Source organism: Oncorhynchus mykiss, chromosome 17 (assembly GCF_057628025.1).
Source record: "Oncorhynchus mykiss isolate SJ-2025 chromosome 17, ASM5762802v1, whole genome shotgun sequence".
Taxonomy (NCBI): domain Eukaryota; kingdom Metazoa; phylum Chordata; class Actinopteri; order Salmoniformes; family Salmonidae; genus Oncorhynchus; species Oncorhynchus mykiss.
This window is the reverse complement of record NC_143038.1, coordinates 8,054,042-8,074,299: the sequence shown is the minus strand read 5'-3', so window position 1 is coordinate 8,074,299 and position 20,258 is coordinate 8,054,042. Positions and strand designations below refer to the sequence as shown.

The following is a 20,258-nucleotide window of genomic DNA, read 5'->3' as shown; positions in this document are numbered from 1 at the left end:
GATCCCCCAGGTGAAGAAGCTGGATGTGGAGGTCCTGGGCTGGCGTGGTTACATGTGGTTTGCAGTTGTGAGACCAGTTGGACGTACTGTCAAATTCTCAAAAACAACGTTGGAGGCGGCGTATGGTAGAGAAATTAACATTCAATTCTGTGGCAACAGCTCTGATGGACATTCCTGTAGTCAGCATGCCAATTGCACGCTCCCCCAAAACCTGAGACAACTTGGCATTGTGTTGTGTGACAAAACTGCACATTTTAGAGTGGCCTTTTATTGTCCCCAAGGTGACCCATCATGCTGTTTAACAGGTTATTGATATGCCACACCTGTCAGGTGAATTGACTATCTTGGCAAAGGAGAAATACTCACTACCAGGAACGTAAACACAATGCTACACAACATTTGATAGAAATAAGCTTTTTGTGCACATGGAACATTTCTGGAATCTTTTATAACACTTTACATCTTGCGTTTATATTTTTGTTCGGTAGATTTATTTTCCACTAAGAGCCTCTACATAAACTCACAAGAATCTGCTTTGTCTCCACAAAAACGTACAAATAGTGCTTTAAGCAGCAATTTACAGAAGCATACTGTGGGAATTGGTACAGTGAACAACGAGGTGTATTTCCATGTACAGCACAGTGATTTGCATCCGTTTAGATCTCTGAAACAAACAACTATGACACGTCTACGACATTATCCAACCCACTGCTTTATGAAAATAGCAACATTAAGCATCGATGCATACTTTGCATAGTAACATGGTACCTAGCGTGTCTACAACATCATACAAACTACTGCTTTGTGGAAATAGCAACACTAAAACATTGATGCATAGTATAATAGCATGGTGTACAAAGCAGTGGTGTATGCCCCTACATCACTACACAATCCTCTAGTTGGAATGAATATTGCATTGCCAGTTGACACACATCCAAGCCTTCACTTGGATAAAGTCAGTGGTAATCGAGGTTCATTACGCAACCGTATAGTTTTCTGGGATTTTGGATTGTGCCAAGAGCCTAGCCTGTAGCAGCTGGGGCCTTGCTTTCCTGGAGAGTTATGTGCTGCTGTGTCTCCCTCTGCCCCCTGTCCTGGTTCTGCCCGGTTGGCACCAGTCCCAGCCTCTGTTTTGGGGCTAATCCATGAGGTCTATTTATCCTATGCCGGTTGAGGGGATAAAGGGCGAGGAGCGACAGCTAAACCACTAATCCAGCTACAGCACTGGGACACTTTTAACGAGATCCCAGATTGGGGCTGTCTGGATTACAAAGAAAGAAAGAGTGACAGAGAGTGTGAAAGAGCAGACCCATTAGGTTCCGACAAGCAGTCCCAACAAGCTCACTCAGACTAGAGAGGCTCAGTGTAGGGGACAGGCCTCCGAATCTAGTCTGCCCAGATGGCCCCTCTCAGACACTCTCCCCCCCTGGGAGGGCTTTCTATCTATGTCTGCAAACTGTCAACAACAGTAGAGTTTCAGGGTCAGCACAGAGACAGAGAGAGAGAGAGAGAGAGAGAGAGACCTTTTGTTTATTATCTATTTCACTTGCTTTGGCAATATAAACATATGCTTCCCATGCCAATAAAGCCATTAACTTGAATTGAGAGAGAAAGCAGAATCGACAGGAGCTTTTAATGCAGGAGAAAGCACACACTAGAGGTCGACCGATTATTCGGAATGGCCGATTAATTAGGGAGGATTTCAAGTTTTCATAACAATCGGAAATCGGTATTTTTGGGCGCCGATTTTTATTTTATACCTTTATTTAACAAGGCAAGTCAGTTAAGAACACATTCTTATTTTCAATGGCGGCCTAGGAACGGTGGGTTAACTGCCATGTTCAGGGGCAGAATGACAGATTTTCACCTTGTCAGCTCGGGTGATCCAATCTTGCAGCCTTACAGTTAACTAGTCCAACGCAATAACGACCTGCCCCTCTCTCGTTGCACTCCACAAGGAGACAAGGAGCCTGTTACGCGAATGCAGTAAGCCAAGGTAAGTTGCCAGCTAGCATTAAACTTATCTTATAAAAAACAATCAATCATAACCACTAGTTAACTACACATGGTTGATGATATTACTAGATATTATCTAGCGTGTCCTGCGTTGCATATAATCTGACTGAGCATACAAGCATACAAGTATCTAAGTATCTGACTGAGCGATGGTAGGCAGAAGCAGGCATGTAAACATTAATTCAAACAGCACCTTTGTGCGTTTTGCCAGCAGCTCTTCATTGTGCGTCAAGCATTGCGCTGTTTATGACTTCAAGCCTATCAACTCCCGAGATGAGGCTGGTGTAACCGAAGTGAAATGGCTAGCTAGTTAGCGCGCGCTAATAGCGTTTCGAACGTCACTCGCTCTGAGCCTTCTAGTAGTTGTTCCCCTTGCTCTGCATGGGTAACGCTGCATCGAGGATGGCTGTTGTCGTTGTGTTGCTTGTTCGAGCGAGGAGAGGGACGGAAGCTATACTGTTACACTTGCAATACTAAAGTGCCTATAAGAACATCCAATAGTCAAAGGTTAATGAAATACAAATGGTACAGAGGGAAATAGTCCTATAATTCCTATAATAACTACAATCTAAAATGTCTTACCTGGAATATTGAAGACTCATGTTAAAAGGAACCACCAGCTTTCATATGTTCTCATGTTCTGAGCAAGGAACTTAAACGTTAGCTTTCTTACATAGCACATATTGCACTTTTACTTTTCTCCAACACTTTGTTTTTGCATTATATAAACCAAATTGAACATGTTTCATTATTTACTTGAGGCTAAATTGATTTTATTGATGTATTATATTAAGTTAAAATAAGTGTTCATTCAGTATTGTTGTAATTGTCATTATTACAAATACATGTTTTTTTAAATCATCCGATTAATCGGTATCGGCTTTTTTGGTCCTCCAATAATCGGGATCGGCGCTGAAAAATCATAATCGGTTGACCTCTAGCACACACACACACACACACAAAACACATGCACGCCACACGCTAACCCCTTTACCCTGCTCTCTGCCCTGCTCCACTGACAGGTGTAGTGAGTGGTATGACGTCTACCACTTGTGAAGGAGCTCAGGGGTTACTTAGGGGAGGAATGAGTCACTCTGGTGTACCTCTAATGCTAACTATGTCTCTTGCCTCACAGGAGACACAGCAGGCAGCCGGGCCTGGGTACGTTAGAGCTAGCGTAAACAAGTTAGCGGGGTAATGCTAACTGACTCACCCCAGGTGACAGATGAGCAGATGCTACAGGGGTAACTGCAACTGATCCTATTTTGAGGAGAACTATTGAACTAGGTTATGCTTTACAAAGTGAGCGATGACCGGGAACACTGACGGTTTGACAGTCTGCGGTCTGTCCCGTCTTTCGGTACTTGGGTGTGTGTGTGTTGTGTGTGCTGTGGTTGCAGTCACATTTCTTTACACGGAGGGATGAAGCATGAATTTGCACGTCCAATAAAATGTGCTAACGATGAGTGCAAATCCATTTAGCCTATTGTCTTCTTTTAGTGGAAGTGATTTACAAAAGTAAACATTCTAGCAATATGCTGGCTACTGTTGATAGTCTGCAAAAAGAAAGCTACAAAAAGACACGTAGCATTAGTCTTGGCTAGCCTACTGTAGCCATGTCGATATTTCTTTTGGACTCTTAAAGAGGCAGTGTCCTATTTTCAAATCTCAAAAAGACATACTTTAGAAACAAAAATGTATACAATTAATAAAATTGCAATTCTAAAGAATAGGGTAATGACTTACATTGCCAAATTATATTACACAGCTTTTTAAAACATACAATAACCAAATGTAGCCTCTTAATAGCTGAATTTAGAGAAAGCATGCCAACCTATAGGCCCTGCATGACCCCAGTTCATTTAAAGGGATACTCCTGGGTTTTGGCAATGAAGGAAGTTGGTGTTAGTTTTTGCAAGCTAATGCTAGGTCTCTACTAGCATGCTAGCAGTTACCATAGTCTTCCAGCCATTGTGTAAATGTTAGTTAGCAATTGCGCTAATGCTAGTCAGCAACTTCATTCAAACAGTCATTGCCAAAATATTGAATTATCCCTTTAAGAACTACACCACGTCCAGGCCAGTAGAAGTTCTGTTCATGCCAATAGATTTTTACCAGCGTCCAACGTTAACTGGATGATTTTTCCCAGTGATAAAAAAAAGCTAACGTTGGACCCTGGCGTGTTTCATAAAGAGCCACGGAGTGGTGGCGCATAGGCTATTTACTGTGCTTTGATTGACGAACAGCAAGCTTAACTCGTCTATAAAAGGTGTGGAACTGACTGAATAAAGTCAATCTCATACAACGTAGTTACTGTATATGTCCATGGTGTTGCATCGGCACAACTAAACTACAGATCTCATTTGTATTTTCGATTTGAAGTCCTTTAGTACTGGCCAGACAATGATTTTAAAGTGAGTGACTAGTCAGTAGTCTACCGAATAGCATCACTAAGAGAGCAGTTCATTTGACTCTATAATTTGCATACGGGTAGGCTTTGAATTGTTTTAAAAGCTAATTATACTTATTTTCAGAGATATTGATATACTGTAGGTCTACTGGTTTAATCAACATTTTGACAATGGTGCCTTCTGTATGGCAAAGCCCATGTTTAACACCTGCGTCATTCTTCAATCATACCTGAAGCCTGTGGAAGTCAGACTCTTACAGGCGGACTACACCGCTCGCGTCGCACAATACATTTAGAAATCTATGTTATTCAATTATTGCACCCACACTGCTCGCAAGCGACAACGAGCATCTGCGTTGCCAAGGGCTAAAATGAAGTCAGTTCTATTTCTGACGCAGATCGCACTGCAAGTCCTGCCTCTCCCATCTCCTCATTGGTATATAGAAGCAGGTATCCACGTGCCATCTCCTCATTGGTTATACTCATGTGCGTGACTGAAAGACGAACGAAGTCAGTGGCAGTAAATGCACGTAATTTATGAAAGTTGCCAATTGCAATATAAAGTCAAGAGAAGAAAAGGCCTGGAAGGAGGAGAGATGACTAGAAACTATTTGGTTGACTGTTATGTGTGGATTAATTGGCGGAGTAGAGGACCTTGTGAAATTTCATGTAAAATAACAACTCAATGTTTATATCCCAGGACAAATTAGCTAGCAACAGCAAGCTAGCTAAAAAGGACAAATTAGCTTGTAAGTGCAAGCTATCTAGCTAAATTGCCATAAATGTTTAATGCTTTTTTAAAAGTTTTTTTAAGGCCCAATGCAGTCAGAATTAAGTTGTTCCTGTGTTTATATCATATTGCACAACAGCTGATGAAACCAGCAATGTAAAAGTGTGAACATTTTTGATCAGTGTTATATCCTGATTGTGTTTTCAGACAGAAAATATATAGTATTAGAATGTACCAGAGGCCACCAAAATAGAGCTTGTTTGGCAAAAATGTCTTAACCCGAGCCTGGCTGGCTACTTTTCCGATTTGTCTGGCTACTCCATGTGCTTGTGGAAAACAATGTATGCTGTTTAGTGTGAAGGAGCGCAGGGGTAACTTAGGGGTGGAATGAGTCACTCTGATCGAGAAGGTGAGCCCTGTATGTTGGGGCTGGTGCCTGCCTAGCATGTTAGCACTCTAATGCCAACTGACTTACCCACAGTGATGGGAGGCCAGCTGGGGATGAGTCAGCATGAGGCAACAGAGGGTGTACATAGTCCATCATCTTTTTGTCCCAACAAGGCAACAAACCTAACCAACTGAGCTAATTGATCAGGTCAGTGATTGCATTTAACACGGCTGGTCTTCCAGGTCAGTTCAATCAAAAACATGGCATGCAAGGACTAGGGTTGAGAGTCCTGTACTGTATGTTGGTACTCAAGGACTAGGATTGAGAGTCCTGTACTGTATGTTGGTACTCAAGGACTAGGGTTGAGAGTCGTGTACTGTATGTTGGTACTCAAGGACTAGGGTTGAGAGTCCTATACTGTATGTTGGCACACAACGACTAGTGTTGAGAGTCCTGTACTGTATGTTGGCACACAACGACTAGTGTTGAGAGTCCTGTACTGTATGTTGGTACTCAAGGACTAGGGTTGAGAGTCGTGTACTGTATGTTGGCACACAACGACTAGTGTTGAGAGTCCTGTACTGTATGTTGGTACTCCAGGACTAGGGTTGAGAGTCCTGTACTGTATGTTGGTACTCAAGGACTAGGGTTGAGAGTCCTGTACTGTATGTTGGCACACAACGACTAGGGTTGAGAGTCCTGTACTGTATGTTGGTACTCAAGGACTAGGGTTGAGAGTCCTGTACTGTATGTTGGCACACAACGACTAGTGTTGAGAGTCCTGTACTGTATGTTGGCACACAACGACTAGTGTTGAGAGTCCTGTACTGTATGTTGGCACACAACGACTAGTGTTGAGAGTCGTGTACTGTATGTTGGTACTCAAGGACTAGGGTTGAGAGTCGTGTACTGTATGTTGGTACTCAAGGACTAGGGTTGAGAGTCCTATACTGTATGTTGGCACACAACGACTAGTGTTGAGAGTCCTGTACTGTATGTTGGCACACAACGACTAGTGTTGAGAGTCCTGTACTGTATGTTGGCACACAACGACTAGTGTTGAGAGTCCTGTACTGTATGTTGGCACACAACGACTAGTGTTGAGAGTCCTGTACTGTATGTTGGCACACAACGACTAGTGTTGAGAGTCCTGTACTGTATGTTGGCACACAACGACTAGTGTTGAGAGTCCTGTACTGTATGTTGGCACACAACGACTAGTGTTGAGAGTCCTGTACTGTATGTTGGCACACAACGACTAGTGTTGAGAGTCGTGTACTGTTTGTTGGCACACAACGACTAGTGTTGAGAGTTCTGTACTGTATGTTGGCACACAACGACTAGTGTTAAGAGTCCTGTACTGTATGTTGGTACTCAAGGACTAGGGTTACACCAGAGAGGAAGGCTTATTCCCAATACCTCCCCTTAGCCCTCCCCCTCGTTTTAGAGGGTTGCTCGGTGGAGGAGTGGCACTCAAATGGAGCAACTAGTGGTAGGGAGAGGTAAATTAGGCCTAGGGAATGGGACATCACTCCATCAGTTGCGCACATCAGAAACTGACAACGGATATCACTCAATTCATTGACGACGAGCCTTGTGTTTTTCACAATGCCTGTACTGGTGGCAGTAATAGCTTTCCTTATATTTCTCGTGCAACAAATATGTACTTACCATATGAGCAACAAATGAGAACAGCAGAAAAACAATATGCCCGTAACATACCCATCCTCTGGTTGTGGTTCAAAGTGGAGGAGTACTGAAGCTGGACCTTCATTCCATAGCAGTTTAACAGTCGCATTTCCTTCACTCAGTCACTACCAGTGGAAGTACTGTTCTGAAGTCATCAAACCGGCACTAGGCTACAGTCATAGATAGACGCGCCGTGTGGCAGATATCTAGGCTAGTCAATGGAATTAAAATGACAAAACTAAAAGTTAAATGAGAAAGACAGGCTACAACACCAAGAGCCAACAGGTAGGCTGCCACTTAATACTCTGAATGTAGTTGTTATTTGCTATAGAAAGGAATGGAAAGCACACAGCTAAAGTTATGTAGTCTCAATTAGCCTAGCTAATGTTAGCTAGCAAGCTAAGCTAGTTTCTCTCAGTTGATGCAGTCAAGACAGACACTATGTAATCAGATGAGTTGAATAACGAGCAAAAAGCCTACCACTGCAAGTCAACATGGTTGCCTTCTCTCTCCCCCTCCCTGCTCCCCCGGTTACTCTCAAGACACACACCACAAGGCCACATGACATACAGTTGAAGTCGGAAGTTTACATACACCTTAGCCAATACATTTAAACTCAGTTTTTCATCATTCCTGATATTTAATCCTAGTAAAAATTCTGTCTTAGGTCAGTTAGGATCACCAATTTATTTTAAGAATGCGAAATGTCAGAATAATAGTAGAGAAAATGATTTATTTCAGCTTCTATTTCTTTCATCACATTCCCAGTGGGTCAGAAGTTTACATACACTCAATTAGTATTTGGTAGCATTGCCTTAAATTGTTTAACGTGGGTCAGACGTTTCAGGTAGCCTTCCACAAGCTTGCCACAATAAGTTGCATGAATTTTGGCCCATTCCTCCTGACAGAGCTGGTGTAACTGAGTCAGGTTTGTAGGCCTCCTTGCTCGCATATGCTTTTTCAGTTCTGCCCACACATTTTCTGTAGGATTGAGGTCAGGGCTTTGTGATGTCCACTCAAATACCTTGACTTTGTTGCCCTTAGGTCATTTTGCCACAATTTTGGAAGGAAATTTGGGGTCATTGTCCATTTGGAAGACCCACTTGCGACCAAGCTTTAACTTCCTGATTGATGTCTTCATATATTACTTCAATATATCCACATAATTTTCCTTTCCTCATGATGCCATCTATTTTGTGAAGTGCACCAGTCACTCCTGCAGCAAAGCACCACCACAACATGATCCTGCCACCCTCGTGCTTCATAGTTGGGATGGTGTTCTTCGGCTTGCAAGCCTCCCCCTTTTTCCTCCAAACATAACGATGGTCATTATGGCCAAACAGTTCTATTTATGTTTCATCAGACCAGAGGTCATTTCTCCAAAAAGTATGATCTTTGTCCCCATGTGCAGAGTCTGGCTTTTTTATGGCGATTTTGGAGCAGTGGCTCCTTCCTTGCTGAGCGGCCTTTCAGGTTATGTCGATATAGGACTCGTTTTACTGTGGATATAGATACTTTTGTACCTGTTTCCTACAGCATCTTCACAAGGTCCTTTGCTGTTGTTCTGGGATTGATTTGCACTTTTCGTACCAAAGTACGTTCATCTCTAGGAGACAGAACGTGTCTCCTTCCTGAGCAGAATGACGGCTGCGTGGTCCCATGGTGTTTAAACTTGCGCACTATTGTTTGTACAGATGACATAGTACCTTCAGGCATTTGGAAGTCTTGGCTGATTTCTTTTGATTTTCCCATGGTGTCAAGCAGAGGCACTGAGTTTGAAGGTAGGCATTCAAATACATCCACAGGTACACCTCCAATTAACTCAAATTATGTCAATTAGCATATCAGAAGCTTCTAAAGCCATGACATCATTATCTGGAATTTCCCATGCTGTTTAAAGGCACAGTCAACTTAGTGTATGTAAACTTCTGACCCACTGGAACTGTGATACCGTGAATTATAAGTACAATTGTCTGTAAACAATTGTTGGAAAAATTACTTGTGTCATGCACAAAGTAGATGTCCTAACCAACTTGCAAAAACTATAGTTTGTTAACAAGAAGTTTGTGGAGTGGTTGAAAAATGAGTTTTAATGACTCCAACCTAAGTGTATGTAAACTTCTGACTTCAACTGTAGGCATGCACGTCAGTGTTGACATCGGTTTCGCACATCTGGGTTAAACTAGACATCTGATATGTTCACCGATATATCGTGCATCCCTGATTACAAGTCATACAAATGTCACGCCCATCAGCAAGCTAAATGTATGGCTAGTTGGTTAATGTTAGCTAGTCAGCATGTTAAATAGCGATTTTCATAAATTAACTTCATGACCAATAAATATGCATAATCCTTTTCTGCATTAATATATTCCTCTTAACTGTACATTTTTTGCATGACTTGTTATGACGTTATAATTACTTACGTTTGCTTCCGTCATAGTATATTTGCCAGCCATCTTCCTGAAACAACTTTAGAGACTTTGGTCGCAGTGCTTCATGGGAGTTCTGATAACCACTAGATAGAAAATCTGCATGTCAATTCGCATCGTTTGGAGGGACAACTACAGGGCTCAAAGGCACTACCCCTTGCCCAAAGTTGAATTGGAACACTACTCCGACTTGATGTGGCTCGTGGGATGGCTAAGGGTGGGACTAAGCCTGAAGAGGCGAAGCGAGAGGGTTTACTCCGCCCAAAATCTGTCCACACTTAGTAGATTATTAAGCAAGCGAGGTGTTTTTGTATGTGGGTCAATGAGAGTTTAGTCAAGATAAAAATTGATTGCTATTGTGATAAGTGAGTCTTTTTGATCTAACAGCCATTTCGTAATGCGTGGCATGTTACGGGTGTACTGACATAAGTGTGTCACAAGTGACATCCAGGCAACTTTGAGAAAAAATACTTTATATCAGAGATGTCCCTGTCAGAACTAGTGACAGTCTATGCATATTCATGAGGTTAGCATAGCATCTCACTCTACATTGAATACAGGCGGTTGACGGCTCATTGAATATTCCAAAAAGTATTAAATAACGGAGATCTATACGCCAATCACCAGAGAGGAATAGACAGGAGCTCGACAGCCTGCCATTCCGCTCTGTGGATAACGAATCCCATTGTTAGGGGGGGAGACGCGTAATCCCATCATTATATCCAGTATCTCTGGTTATATCCAAACTCTAGTCTATACCCAGAGTTTCTGTTGAGGGTTTCTGATGAGAAGTAATAGTTACGATATTGTAACGATCCCATTACAACCGTTTCTGTGCCCATTCAAACGAAATAACCATATTTTGCAGTTCCAGAAGCCATACAACACGGAAATGACACTTTGGCAAAAGTTATGGGTATTTTCATGCTCATCATGTTGATGGAATTGTGTTCCATCGCGACGACCAAATTACAGGATGGGAGAGAAGAGGGAGAGAGGAGATGGCTTCATTTATCTCCCTATCACAAACACGCGCGCGCGCACACACACACACACACACACGGTTCCTGAAACAATTACGCTTGGAGTTGAAGCAAACCAGTAAATAATCCTGCAGTGAGAATTTAGCCTGTTCCCTCCAGTCCCCTGAACTATATAAATAGGGAGAATTTAGCCTGTCCCCCCCCAGTCCCATGAACTATATAAATAAAGTGAGAATGGCTCTATTGACATCACAGTAAAAACAAATGAGGTGTGAGAAGGCAACTTTCACAGCTGAAATGGAACCCTATTTTCCTATATAGCGCACTACTTTTGATTGGGCCCATAAGACTCTGGTCAAAAGTAGTGCACTATATAGGGAATAGGGAGCCATTTCTGGGTGTTGCGATAAAAAACCCAAAGCTTAGGGAGGGAGGGAAAACAAAGCTTCTAGTTAGGAAGCCATCCGTATTGAGCTAACAGCCCAGAGTATTGTATTCTATGGTCTGTCCACATGGGAGAAGGCAGGTTTAGGTTTAATCAATGGTTAAAGCATTTGACTGGGCTTAGAGATGGATCTTTGAAACAGCACTGGAGGGAGGGTGAGAGGCTGTGTGTGGTGTGAGAGAGAGGTGTGGGAGAGGGTTGTTTCCGAGGCATTAAACAGAGCGGTGTTAGGATCGCAGCGTTGACGAAAAACAATGTTGAACAGCCCAAGCTAGTCCCACTGCGGATTAGTTTAGTGTGTGTGTGTCTGTGTGCATATGTTCTCTACACTGTTTCGGTGTGCTTTACACTGTTTCGTGTGTGCGTATCTACTTGCACTCCCCCTAGGCCAAGGGTGGGGCGGCAGGTAGCCTAGTGGTTAGATTCGTTGGGCCAGTAACTGAAAGGTTGCTAGATCGAATCCCTGAGCTGACAAGGTGAAAATCTGTCATTCTGCCCCTGAACGAGGCAGTTAACCCACTGTTCCTAGGCCGTCATTGTAAATAAGAATTTATTCTTAACTGACTTGCCTAGTTAAATAAAAAAATAAAAAATATGGTTGTGAAGCTGAGAGTCAAGAACAGCATTAGATGTGACAGGAAACCATGTTTTGCTTTTCACACTGTCGGGTCCATGATCACACTCTTAGCTAAAGAGCAGTAGGGAGTGTGTTGTAGTGAGCCTCAACTACTGTAGCCCTGGACAGAATTACGACTGGGTGAAGTCAACCCTTGCAAAATGAAACTATCTGGCAAGTTGTGAGGCCTGGAAAGTTCTGAACACACCTGAGAAGATAGACACTCTTTTCTCTTCTCCTGAAAGTTTAAAATCCCTCGTTCCTTAGATTTAGTCAAATTTCAGGGCATTCCCAACAGAAATGGAGCCAACTCGGCATCTACCCATCCCAAACCACACAGGAGGACAAGCAGGAAAACAAGGAAGCAAGGCTCCAGGATGGCTTCAAAGCGAAGGTCCCTGAACACAGGGGTAATAAGAGCAGCCTTTGGCCTTACGACTGGGTCAGACAGTAGCAGTAAACTTTTCAAAGCTACAGTGTGACAACTCGGTGTGTGTGTCTCTCTCTCTCTGTGCATGTGTGCACTGCCAGCCCTCCAGTCAGACGATCTCATACTGTAATTAGGTCAGATTCACTTCCAAGGGTAATAAGCATCATCCATGCTGCAGTAGCCGCAGGGGGGGGGGGGGCAAAAATGTTTTGAACACCCTGCCATTGTACTGAGGGGAGTGCACGATTTGTTAGAACATCCTAACTTAGCCTTGGGGGAGTGCACGATTTGTTAGAACACCCTAACTTAGCCTTGGGGGAGTGCACGATTTGTTAGAACTTCCTAACTTAGCCTTGGGGGAGTGCACGATTTGTTAGAACATCCTAACTTAGCCTTGGGGGAGTGCACGATTTGTTAGAACATCCTAACTTAGCCTTGGGGGAGTGCACGATTTGTTAGAACATCCTAACTTAGCCTTGGGGGAGTGCACGATTTGTTAGAACATCCTAACTTAGCCTTGGGGGAGTGCACGATTTGTTAGAACATCCTAACTTAGCCTTGGGGGAGTGCACGATTTGTTAGAACACCCTAACTTAGCCTTGGGGGAGTGCACGATTTGTTAGAACATCCTAACTTAGCCTTGGGGGAGTGCACGATTTGTTAGAACATCCTAACTTAGCCTTGGGGGAGTGCACGATTTGTTAGAACATCCTAACTTAGCCTTGGGGGAGTGCACGATTTGTTAGAACATCCTAACTTAGCCTTGGGGGAGTGCACGATTTGTTAGAACACCCTAACTTAGCATTGGGGGAGTGCACGATTTGTTAGAACATCCTAACTTAGCCTTGGGGGAGTGCACGATTTGTTAGAACATCCTAACTTAGCCTTGGGGGAGTGCACGATTTGTTAGAACACCCTAACTTAGCCTTGGGGGAGTGCACGATTTGTTAGAACACCCTAACTTAGCCTTGGGGGAGTGCACGATTTGTTAGAACATCCTAACTTAGCCTTGGGGGAGTGCACGATTTGTTAGAACATCCTAACTTAGCCTTGGGGGAGTGCACGATTTGTTAGAACACCCGGACATTAGTTCACAAACCTAACCTAATGGTTTAATTCTTGAAAAGACTCTTGTTCTACCAATTTAGGTCCGGTGTTTGGGTTGTTAAAGTTGTGTCTATCGCGTAGTAAGGCAACACAAAGGTTTATAAACACTAGTCTACCTCTCCTTCTGCCATCCCACTCTCTCTTTCTTCATGCTTTGTTTTTCTGCCCTGTAATTGAAAAGTCAATATACTGTAACTCTGTACACGGTGACGGGAGGTGACGAGAGAGAAGCCCGGCACAGGATTGTGGGTTTACTTCAGGCCTGTTCTCCCTCTGTCTTCTTTAGCACCTCTAGCAGGTCACAAGCTGTGACATGGGACCTGCTAGTTTGTTTGTTTAGATTATTCTCGCTCCCTCTCCCTCCCTCCCCAATAGGCAAGATGAAGTGAACGAGGGATGAAGGGAACAGAGGAGAGGAATGGAGAGATGGAGGAGAGCAGCCAGCCGCATCCCTCACCTCCATTGACTCCTTCTGGAGGACAAAGAGAAGGACAAGATCTGTGACAGAGAAGAGCAGGTGGATGAATGATTGTGCTGTTCTTCTCTCAATGGGGGATAGTCAATGTGTGTCTATTATTGTCTTTCCTTCCATCCCCCTTGTCTTGACACTCATCTGCATCGGGTGGTGATTTCACCTTGTAATGGGAGAGTTGATACACTGTACATTTGCCCCTGTCAAAGGAGTCAGTGTCACCCACACATGCAGGTGCACACGCAAGCATACACACTCATAAATAGACACAAAGAATGGCTATGGTCAAATGGCAGAAGAACCTATCATGCATATGACATAAGTGACCCATAGGACGCAGCTTCTGGTATATAAGCTCCTAAGCTCCTAAGAAACCTAGCAGGTTAGCATCCGCCATGGTAATGAGTTCAGTTCACTAGATAGCGTTGGCAGACACTGTCTGTCCTTCACTGTACATTCACAGTACATCCCGTTTTAGACTCCCGCTGCCTCTGGCATTCTGGGAGAGCGGAGTGGAGTGCTTTCTTTCTCTCCCTCGCTCTCTCTCGGTTTATCCTTCTGTGCCTGACTGCCAGCTCGGAACACAGACTTCTGGTGTCCGTGGGTTGGCACCAAAAAGTCAAAGAGCCAAAGTGTGACCTTGCAGGCCTGAGATCTGTGCTGTATAGCCTTAGCCAAACGGCATTGACAATGGCCACGGGATTTGGCTATACAGCAAAAACTAATCTGGGACCAGGCTACGGTGCTGCTACTTCCCTAAAAACTATTTAGCCAGACACTTGAGACCAAAGCTGTTTGTTGTTTCCTTCTTCTCCTTTGTTTGGGGAGAGTGATGCTCCCATTCTCTTTGGGCTTCTCCGTCAGACACGCAGCCCTTGGCCAGGTTCCTTTCTCAGATGGTTTTTCTTTCCACTCCTTGCAGGCTAAATTTAGACCTGATGCTGCCCGGCTTTTGTGCTGCGGCCTCAGTTGACAGAAAAAATAAAGAAAGAGAGAAATAGAGAACGCGAGAGAGAAAGATTGCGTGCCCCAGAGCCATTGAATGTCTATCCAACAAAAAAAAATCCCCAAATAAAAACGGAGGTCTCCTCTCCTGCCCTTCAAAATGCGAGACAAACCGAGATGTCTTGATGTCGAGTAACACAAAAAACAAGACAAGACTTCTGTTCAGTAAGCGTTATTTATTTCTGACATGCTTCTCTTCCTGACAACTCAATACCAGAGAATAAACTCCTCCACCCTTTGTAAAGTGGGGGATGGGGGAGTTACCCTACATATTCAGAGGAAATAATCTCTCATCTTCACAGATCTCTAAAAATATCCATGAGGACTTAATGTCCCCTGTATTGTAAGGGGATCTCAAGAACGGTGCTAAATCGATCATGGACATGGCACGTCACGCATCGGAAATATTCTACTTCTCAGCAATTCACCAAGACAGTAGACTTATTCCAGAAGAGCTCAATTCATCAAGAGAGTAGACCTACTTCATAAGAGCCACTTGACTAAATACCCTGTAACAACACTTGTGTAATAGTACATGCTGGAACAGTACTGGAGTTAAAAACCCAGTGCCAGGCCAGAAGCTTTGAAGTGTGTGGTTAAGAAGAGGCCGCCCATGGGCCCTGAGAACAGTGCCAAAGAGCCCCATCCTCCCTCCATGGTCAGAATTCAATTAGGAAAGGAGGGATAGGATCACTGCCGATGTTCCTGAATCCCCTCCAGATTCTCCCTTTCTCCTTCCCTCCCTCTCTGAACTCAGAAGAGCCAAGACTGCATCAGCAGAGCAATCCCAGGAAGTTGCAAGAACGGAACTCAACTCAACAGAACCCTTTCGCAACTCCGGGCGGAGTTCATGCATGCTGCGCTACGCAGAAAGAACCGAGCAGGGGGAAAAAAAAAATAGCCTCGGGTGTAGTAGTGTTTTTACCGGCAAGCTGTTGCCACACACCACACTCTTGGATGATTAATATTTATGTGGTGCCCGCCGAGCGAGCGAAGCCTAAAGCCCAGGGGGATGGAGTAAGCTGCCTGGCATACTCCCCCATCCCCTTCTACAGCGCTGTGATAAAGAATGTTCGCTCTCCATTGAGCTTCATTTCTGTGAACAAATCAGCTAACACGAGAAAGAAATCTATTAACTTGGCTGTTAGAATATACCCTGCTTCCAGATTGGTTTGTGCTGTCTTGCCAAATGCCATGGTCATTGTCACGCAGGCTAAAAGCTTGGCTAATACAGGAGGGACATTGGTTTGGATGACAGAATGTACTATACGGATAGTAAAAGTTACTTAGACTAGTGTATACTGTAAGCAGTATAGCCTGCACTCACATGCCTCCTATCACTGATCGGCAATCGCACCAATCGTCCTTCAGATATTCCTCTTGGACAATCACAGACTTGTTAAGTCAGTAGGCAACAAATTGACTGATAACTTTGTTCACCGTTTCACCGTGTTCACTGTTTTCACAGCCCGCGGCCATATTTCTCTTAAAGCCACATGATCAGATATGTTATTGTCTCTAGTGTGAACATCTACAACTGATGTTTCTCTTGAGGAGATATGAATGCGTATTCCTGTCCTGGTTCGCCAGATCTGTTTCTGCCTCTGAACGTGGCGTTGCCGGGGTACATTGCCGGAGTAGAGGAGAACAGGGGAGGGAGGGTGAGCCAAGACCAGGGCCAGACCATTCTCAAAACACCAGTGGAGAGAGGGAGCTGGAAAGAAGACAAGACTGCACACAACCACAACCAGCCGTTTACATCAGAGACACACACTTCACTCTCAATCTTCTCTTTACTGCTGTTTTTTTTTGCATATGGTTTTAACCCGAACTGACACCAGTATTATGATTGCAGTGCAAGCAAAAACGTTCAGCTATAATAGAGCAGTCATGAAGCAGAGCTGTTAAAGTACTGTTCTGACACTGAAATGAAGGAGCTGTCATAATCCCAGCAAGGGAAGGGGTGTGGTTGTAAACATACTGCCAGCTCATCCTCTCTCTCTCTCTCTCTGCTCTCTTTCCTTCTCCCTCTCCATTTCTGACTCTCTGAGTGAGGAAAAATGTATAGAAGCCAAGGATGATACTGGAGACTTCCTGTTTCAGCATTATCACATTGCCTACTTAACCACAGAAGAAGTCCAATAATGCTGAACTACTGAGGATATAGAAAGGATTTGATGGAAGAGCTTAAGCGTCGTTTTTAACCAACTATGGATAGGGTTACTTACCATAGCATTCTGACTCCTCTTGTAGCATTTATTTGACTCTAAAAATTATTGTCATATAGGCTACGAAGACTAATTTTGGGGTTGCTCATTCTGGTTCTCCACACAAAATGATGACCGCGTGTAATATGTGGCATACAATATAGGATGCTTGTTATAGGATGTGAGAAAGACAGAATCGTGTCCTGCCAAAGGTTATCAGTGCTATCCTTTTCCATATCTGTACGGAAACAATCGCTGAACTTTTCCTTGAAAACATGACATCGATTACCATATGACTTGCCATTGACAAAGACATTCGCTGCCCCTCATTCAAATGTGTTGGAACCAAAGGACAACACCCCTGCAACATGTTTTTATTTCTATTATTTCTATTATTTATTTATATTCTGTTCTAGTCCCTCTCCTTCTGTAGGCCTATCATAATAAATAGACCTTTGAAATGACAAGGTAATATCTCTTGAAAAATACTTTGTTATTGATTATCGACCAATTAAAGTGAATTAGGGTACTAACTGTTTACACGTTTTTAGATCATGTCCTTAAAACCAGTTACTGTGCAGGAGTGTCTAATATGAAGACACAAAAAGACCAACAACAAAAAAGGTGACAGGCTATTACAAATAGTGTAATAACCAGGCCTTTAATCAGTCAGGAACATGCTGTCCCTGACACATTTCTTAAGAATATAAACAGTAAAACAATTGGCTGCTTACCTTCAACGTCTCTCCGCGTTTAAAACTCAACTCATCATCTGCAGTGGCTTTGAAATCGTATTTGGCAATGGCCTCCATGGTGAGGATTGTTGGAACACTTGTATGCGCTGTTGATGAACGCACAAGTACCCTTCTGAAGTCTTTAAATGGAGTTTATTCCTCCAAGGAATTATGAAAATTATTAACAATGTCAGAAAAAAAAACAGAAAAGCTCCGGTCCCGTTTTCCCCCTGGTCTGACCAGTCACTCCGAGTAGCGCAAATACCCTCACTCGCTGCACGCCGCTACAAACCTGTGAATAAGAACGCAGATAGAGAACCTGAGACTATGTAGCAGTAAAGCAACATTAACCAACACCGAAAAACAACGCACTAATATGATAGCTTGTGATGTGATGCCGCGCCCACAGACAATACTAGCATTCTGAGGCTCTCACAATAAAAGGAGGAAGGATATCATCTGATTGACGTTACCTCAGACCAACTAAAGCACATCATCTCCACAATTGACCAATCGGATGTGAGAATACTGTCATATCCAATAGGTGTACTGTAGCTGTGCAAAACCAATGGGATTGCTAATTTACACGCCTTGTAGAGGATGTTTGACAGGCAGATGTGGTTGATGACTCAACTCGAGCTAAATGTAGAATGTCTAATTTCGACTCAAACTCGTTTTGTGTCTGGTACAATGTTTTCTGCCCTCTTTCCTTGCCATTGTTGTGCTAGTCTTACAATGTAGGCTAATTAAACAAGAATATAGGCTACATCGTTTCAAAAAAGTTAACGACGGTACACCAGGACTTGCATGAAGCTAAAGTGAAACTATTCAGGTCTCCTAGGCCTAGTCCACCTACCTACATTTAATGTTACCTTGTCTCTACTTGCTATCCCTCGAAATTCTACAAACACGTGTTATTAGTAGGCTATCCACTTCCTAGAAAGTGAGCTCTGTATATAGGAAGCTTCCTATCGCGACATTTCGGGAATACTTAAATCTGCACAGAAATGATCCCACTCCCCTGTTCCACTGCCCCTCTCTCTCTCTCTCTCTCTCTCTCACTCTCTCAATTAAATTACATTAAATTCAAGGGGCTTTATTGGCATGGGAAACATATATTAACATTGCCAAAGCAAGTGAAGTAGATAATATACAAAAGTGAAATAAACAATAAAAACGAACAGTAAACATTACACTCCCAGAAGTTCCAAAAAAGTCAGAACATTACAAATGTCATATTATGTATATATACACAGTGTTGTAACAATGTACAAATGGTTAAAGTACAAAAGAGAAAATAAATAAGCATAAATATGGGTTCTATTTACAATGGTGTTTGTTCTTCACTGGTTGACCTTTACTGGTGGCAACAGGTCACCAGGTCAACAGGTGTTTTTTTGTAATTCTTTCCAATGTGTCAAGTAATTATCTTTTTGTTTTCTCATGATTTGGTTGGGTCTAATTGTGTTGCTGTCCTGGGGCTCTGTTGGGTTTGTGAACAGAGCCCTAGGACCAGCTTGCTTAGGGGATTCTTCTCCAGGTTCATCTCTCTGTAGGTGATGGCTTTGTCTCTCTCTCTATGCAATTCAAAGGGCTTTATTGGCATGGGTAACATGTTCAGATTGCCAATGCAAGTGGAATACATGATACACAAAAGTGAAATAAACAATCAGAACAGTAAACATTAAACTCTCAAAAGTTTCTTAAAGAATAGAGACATTTCAAATGTTATACATATGGCTATGCACAGTGTTGTAACAATGCGAAAGTAGTTTAAGAACAAAAGGGGAACTAAATAGACAGATGAGTATTGTTTGTATTTAAAATGGCTTTTTTGCTTCACTGGTTGCCCTTTTGTGGCAACTGGTCACAAATCTTGCTACTGTGATGGCACACTGTGTGTGGTATTTAACCTTATAGATATGGGAGTTTATCAGAATAGGATTTGTTTTCAAATTCTTTGTGAGTCTGTGTAATCTGAGGGAAATGTGTCTCTAATTGGCATTGGCAATGCTCCTTATCACTGCACTCTAGACTCCTCTGTAAACTGGTCATCTCTGTTCTGCCAGTCACATTCTGTTTAAAGGTCCCCAAAGCACACACATCCCTGGGTCGCTCATCTTTTCAGTTCGCTGCAGCTAGCGACTGGAACGAGCTGCAACAAACACTCAAACTGGACAGTTTTATCTCAATCTCTTCATTCAAAGACTCAATCATGGACACTCTTACTGACAGTTGTGGCTGCTTTGCGTGATGTACTGTTGTCTCTACCTTCTTGCCCTTTGTGCTGTTGTCAGTGCCCAATACTGTTTGCACCCTGTTTTGTGCTGGTACCATGTTGTGCTGCTGCCATGTGGTGTTGCTTCCATGTTGTTGTTATGTTGTGTTGCTACCATGCTGTGTTGTCATGTGTTGCTGTCTTGCTATGTTCTTGTCTTAGGTATCTCTTTATGTAGTGTAGTGTTGTCTCTCTTGTCGTGATGTGTGTTTTGTCCTATATTTTTATTGAATTTATTTTTAAACCCAGCCCCCGTCCCCGCAGGAGGCCTTTTGCCTTTTAGTAGGCTGTCATTGTAAATAAGAATTTGTTCTTT

General features: G+C 43.1%; 1 protein-coding gene across 1 annotated transcript in view; it reads right to left on the bottom strand.

The window, feature by feature from the left end:
• Window positions 1-18,132, bottom strand: part of LOC110493557 (growth factor receptor-bound protein 2) — a 42,029-nt gene extending 23,897 nt beyond the window's left edge. The window contains exon 1 of the mRNA XM_021567903.3: window positions 17,665-18,132. Within this exon, the coding sequence (XP_021423578.1) occupies window positions 17,665-17,742 (78 nt within the window). The 5' untranslated portion in view covers window positions 17,743-18,132. The remainder of the gene's footprint in view (window positions 1-17,664) is intronic.
• Between the last annotated feature and the right edge of the window lie 2,126 nt (window positions 18,133-20,258).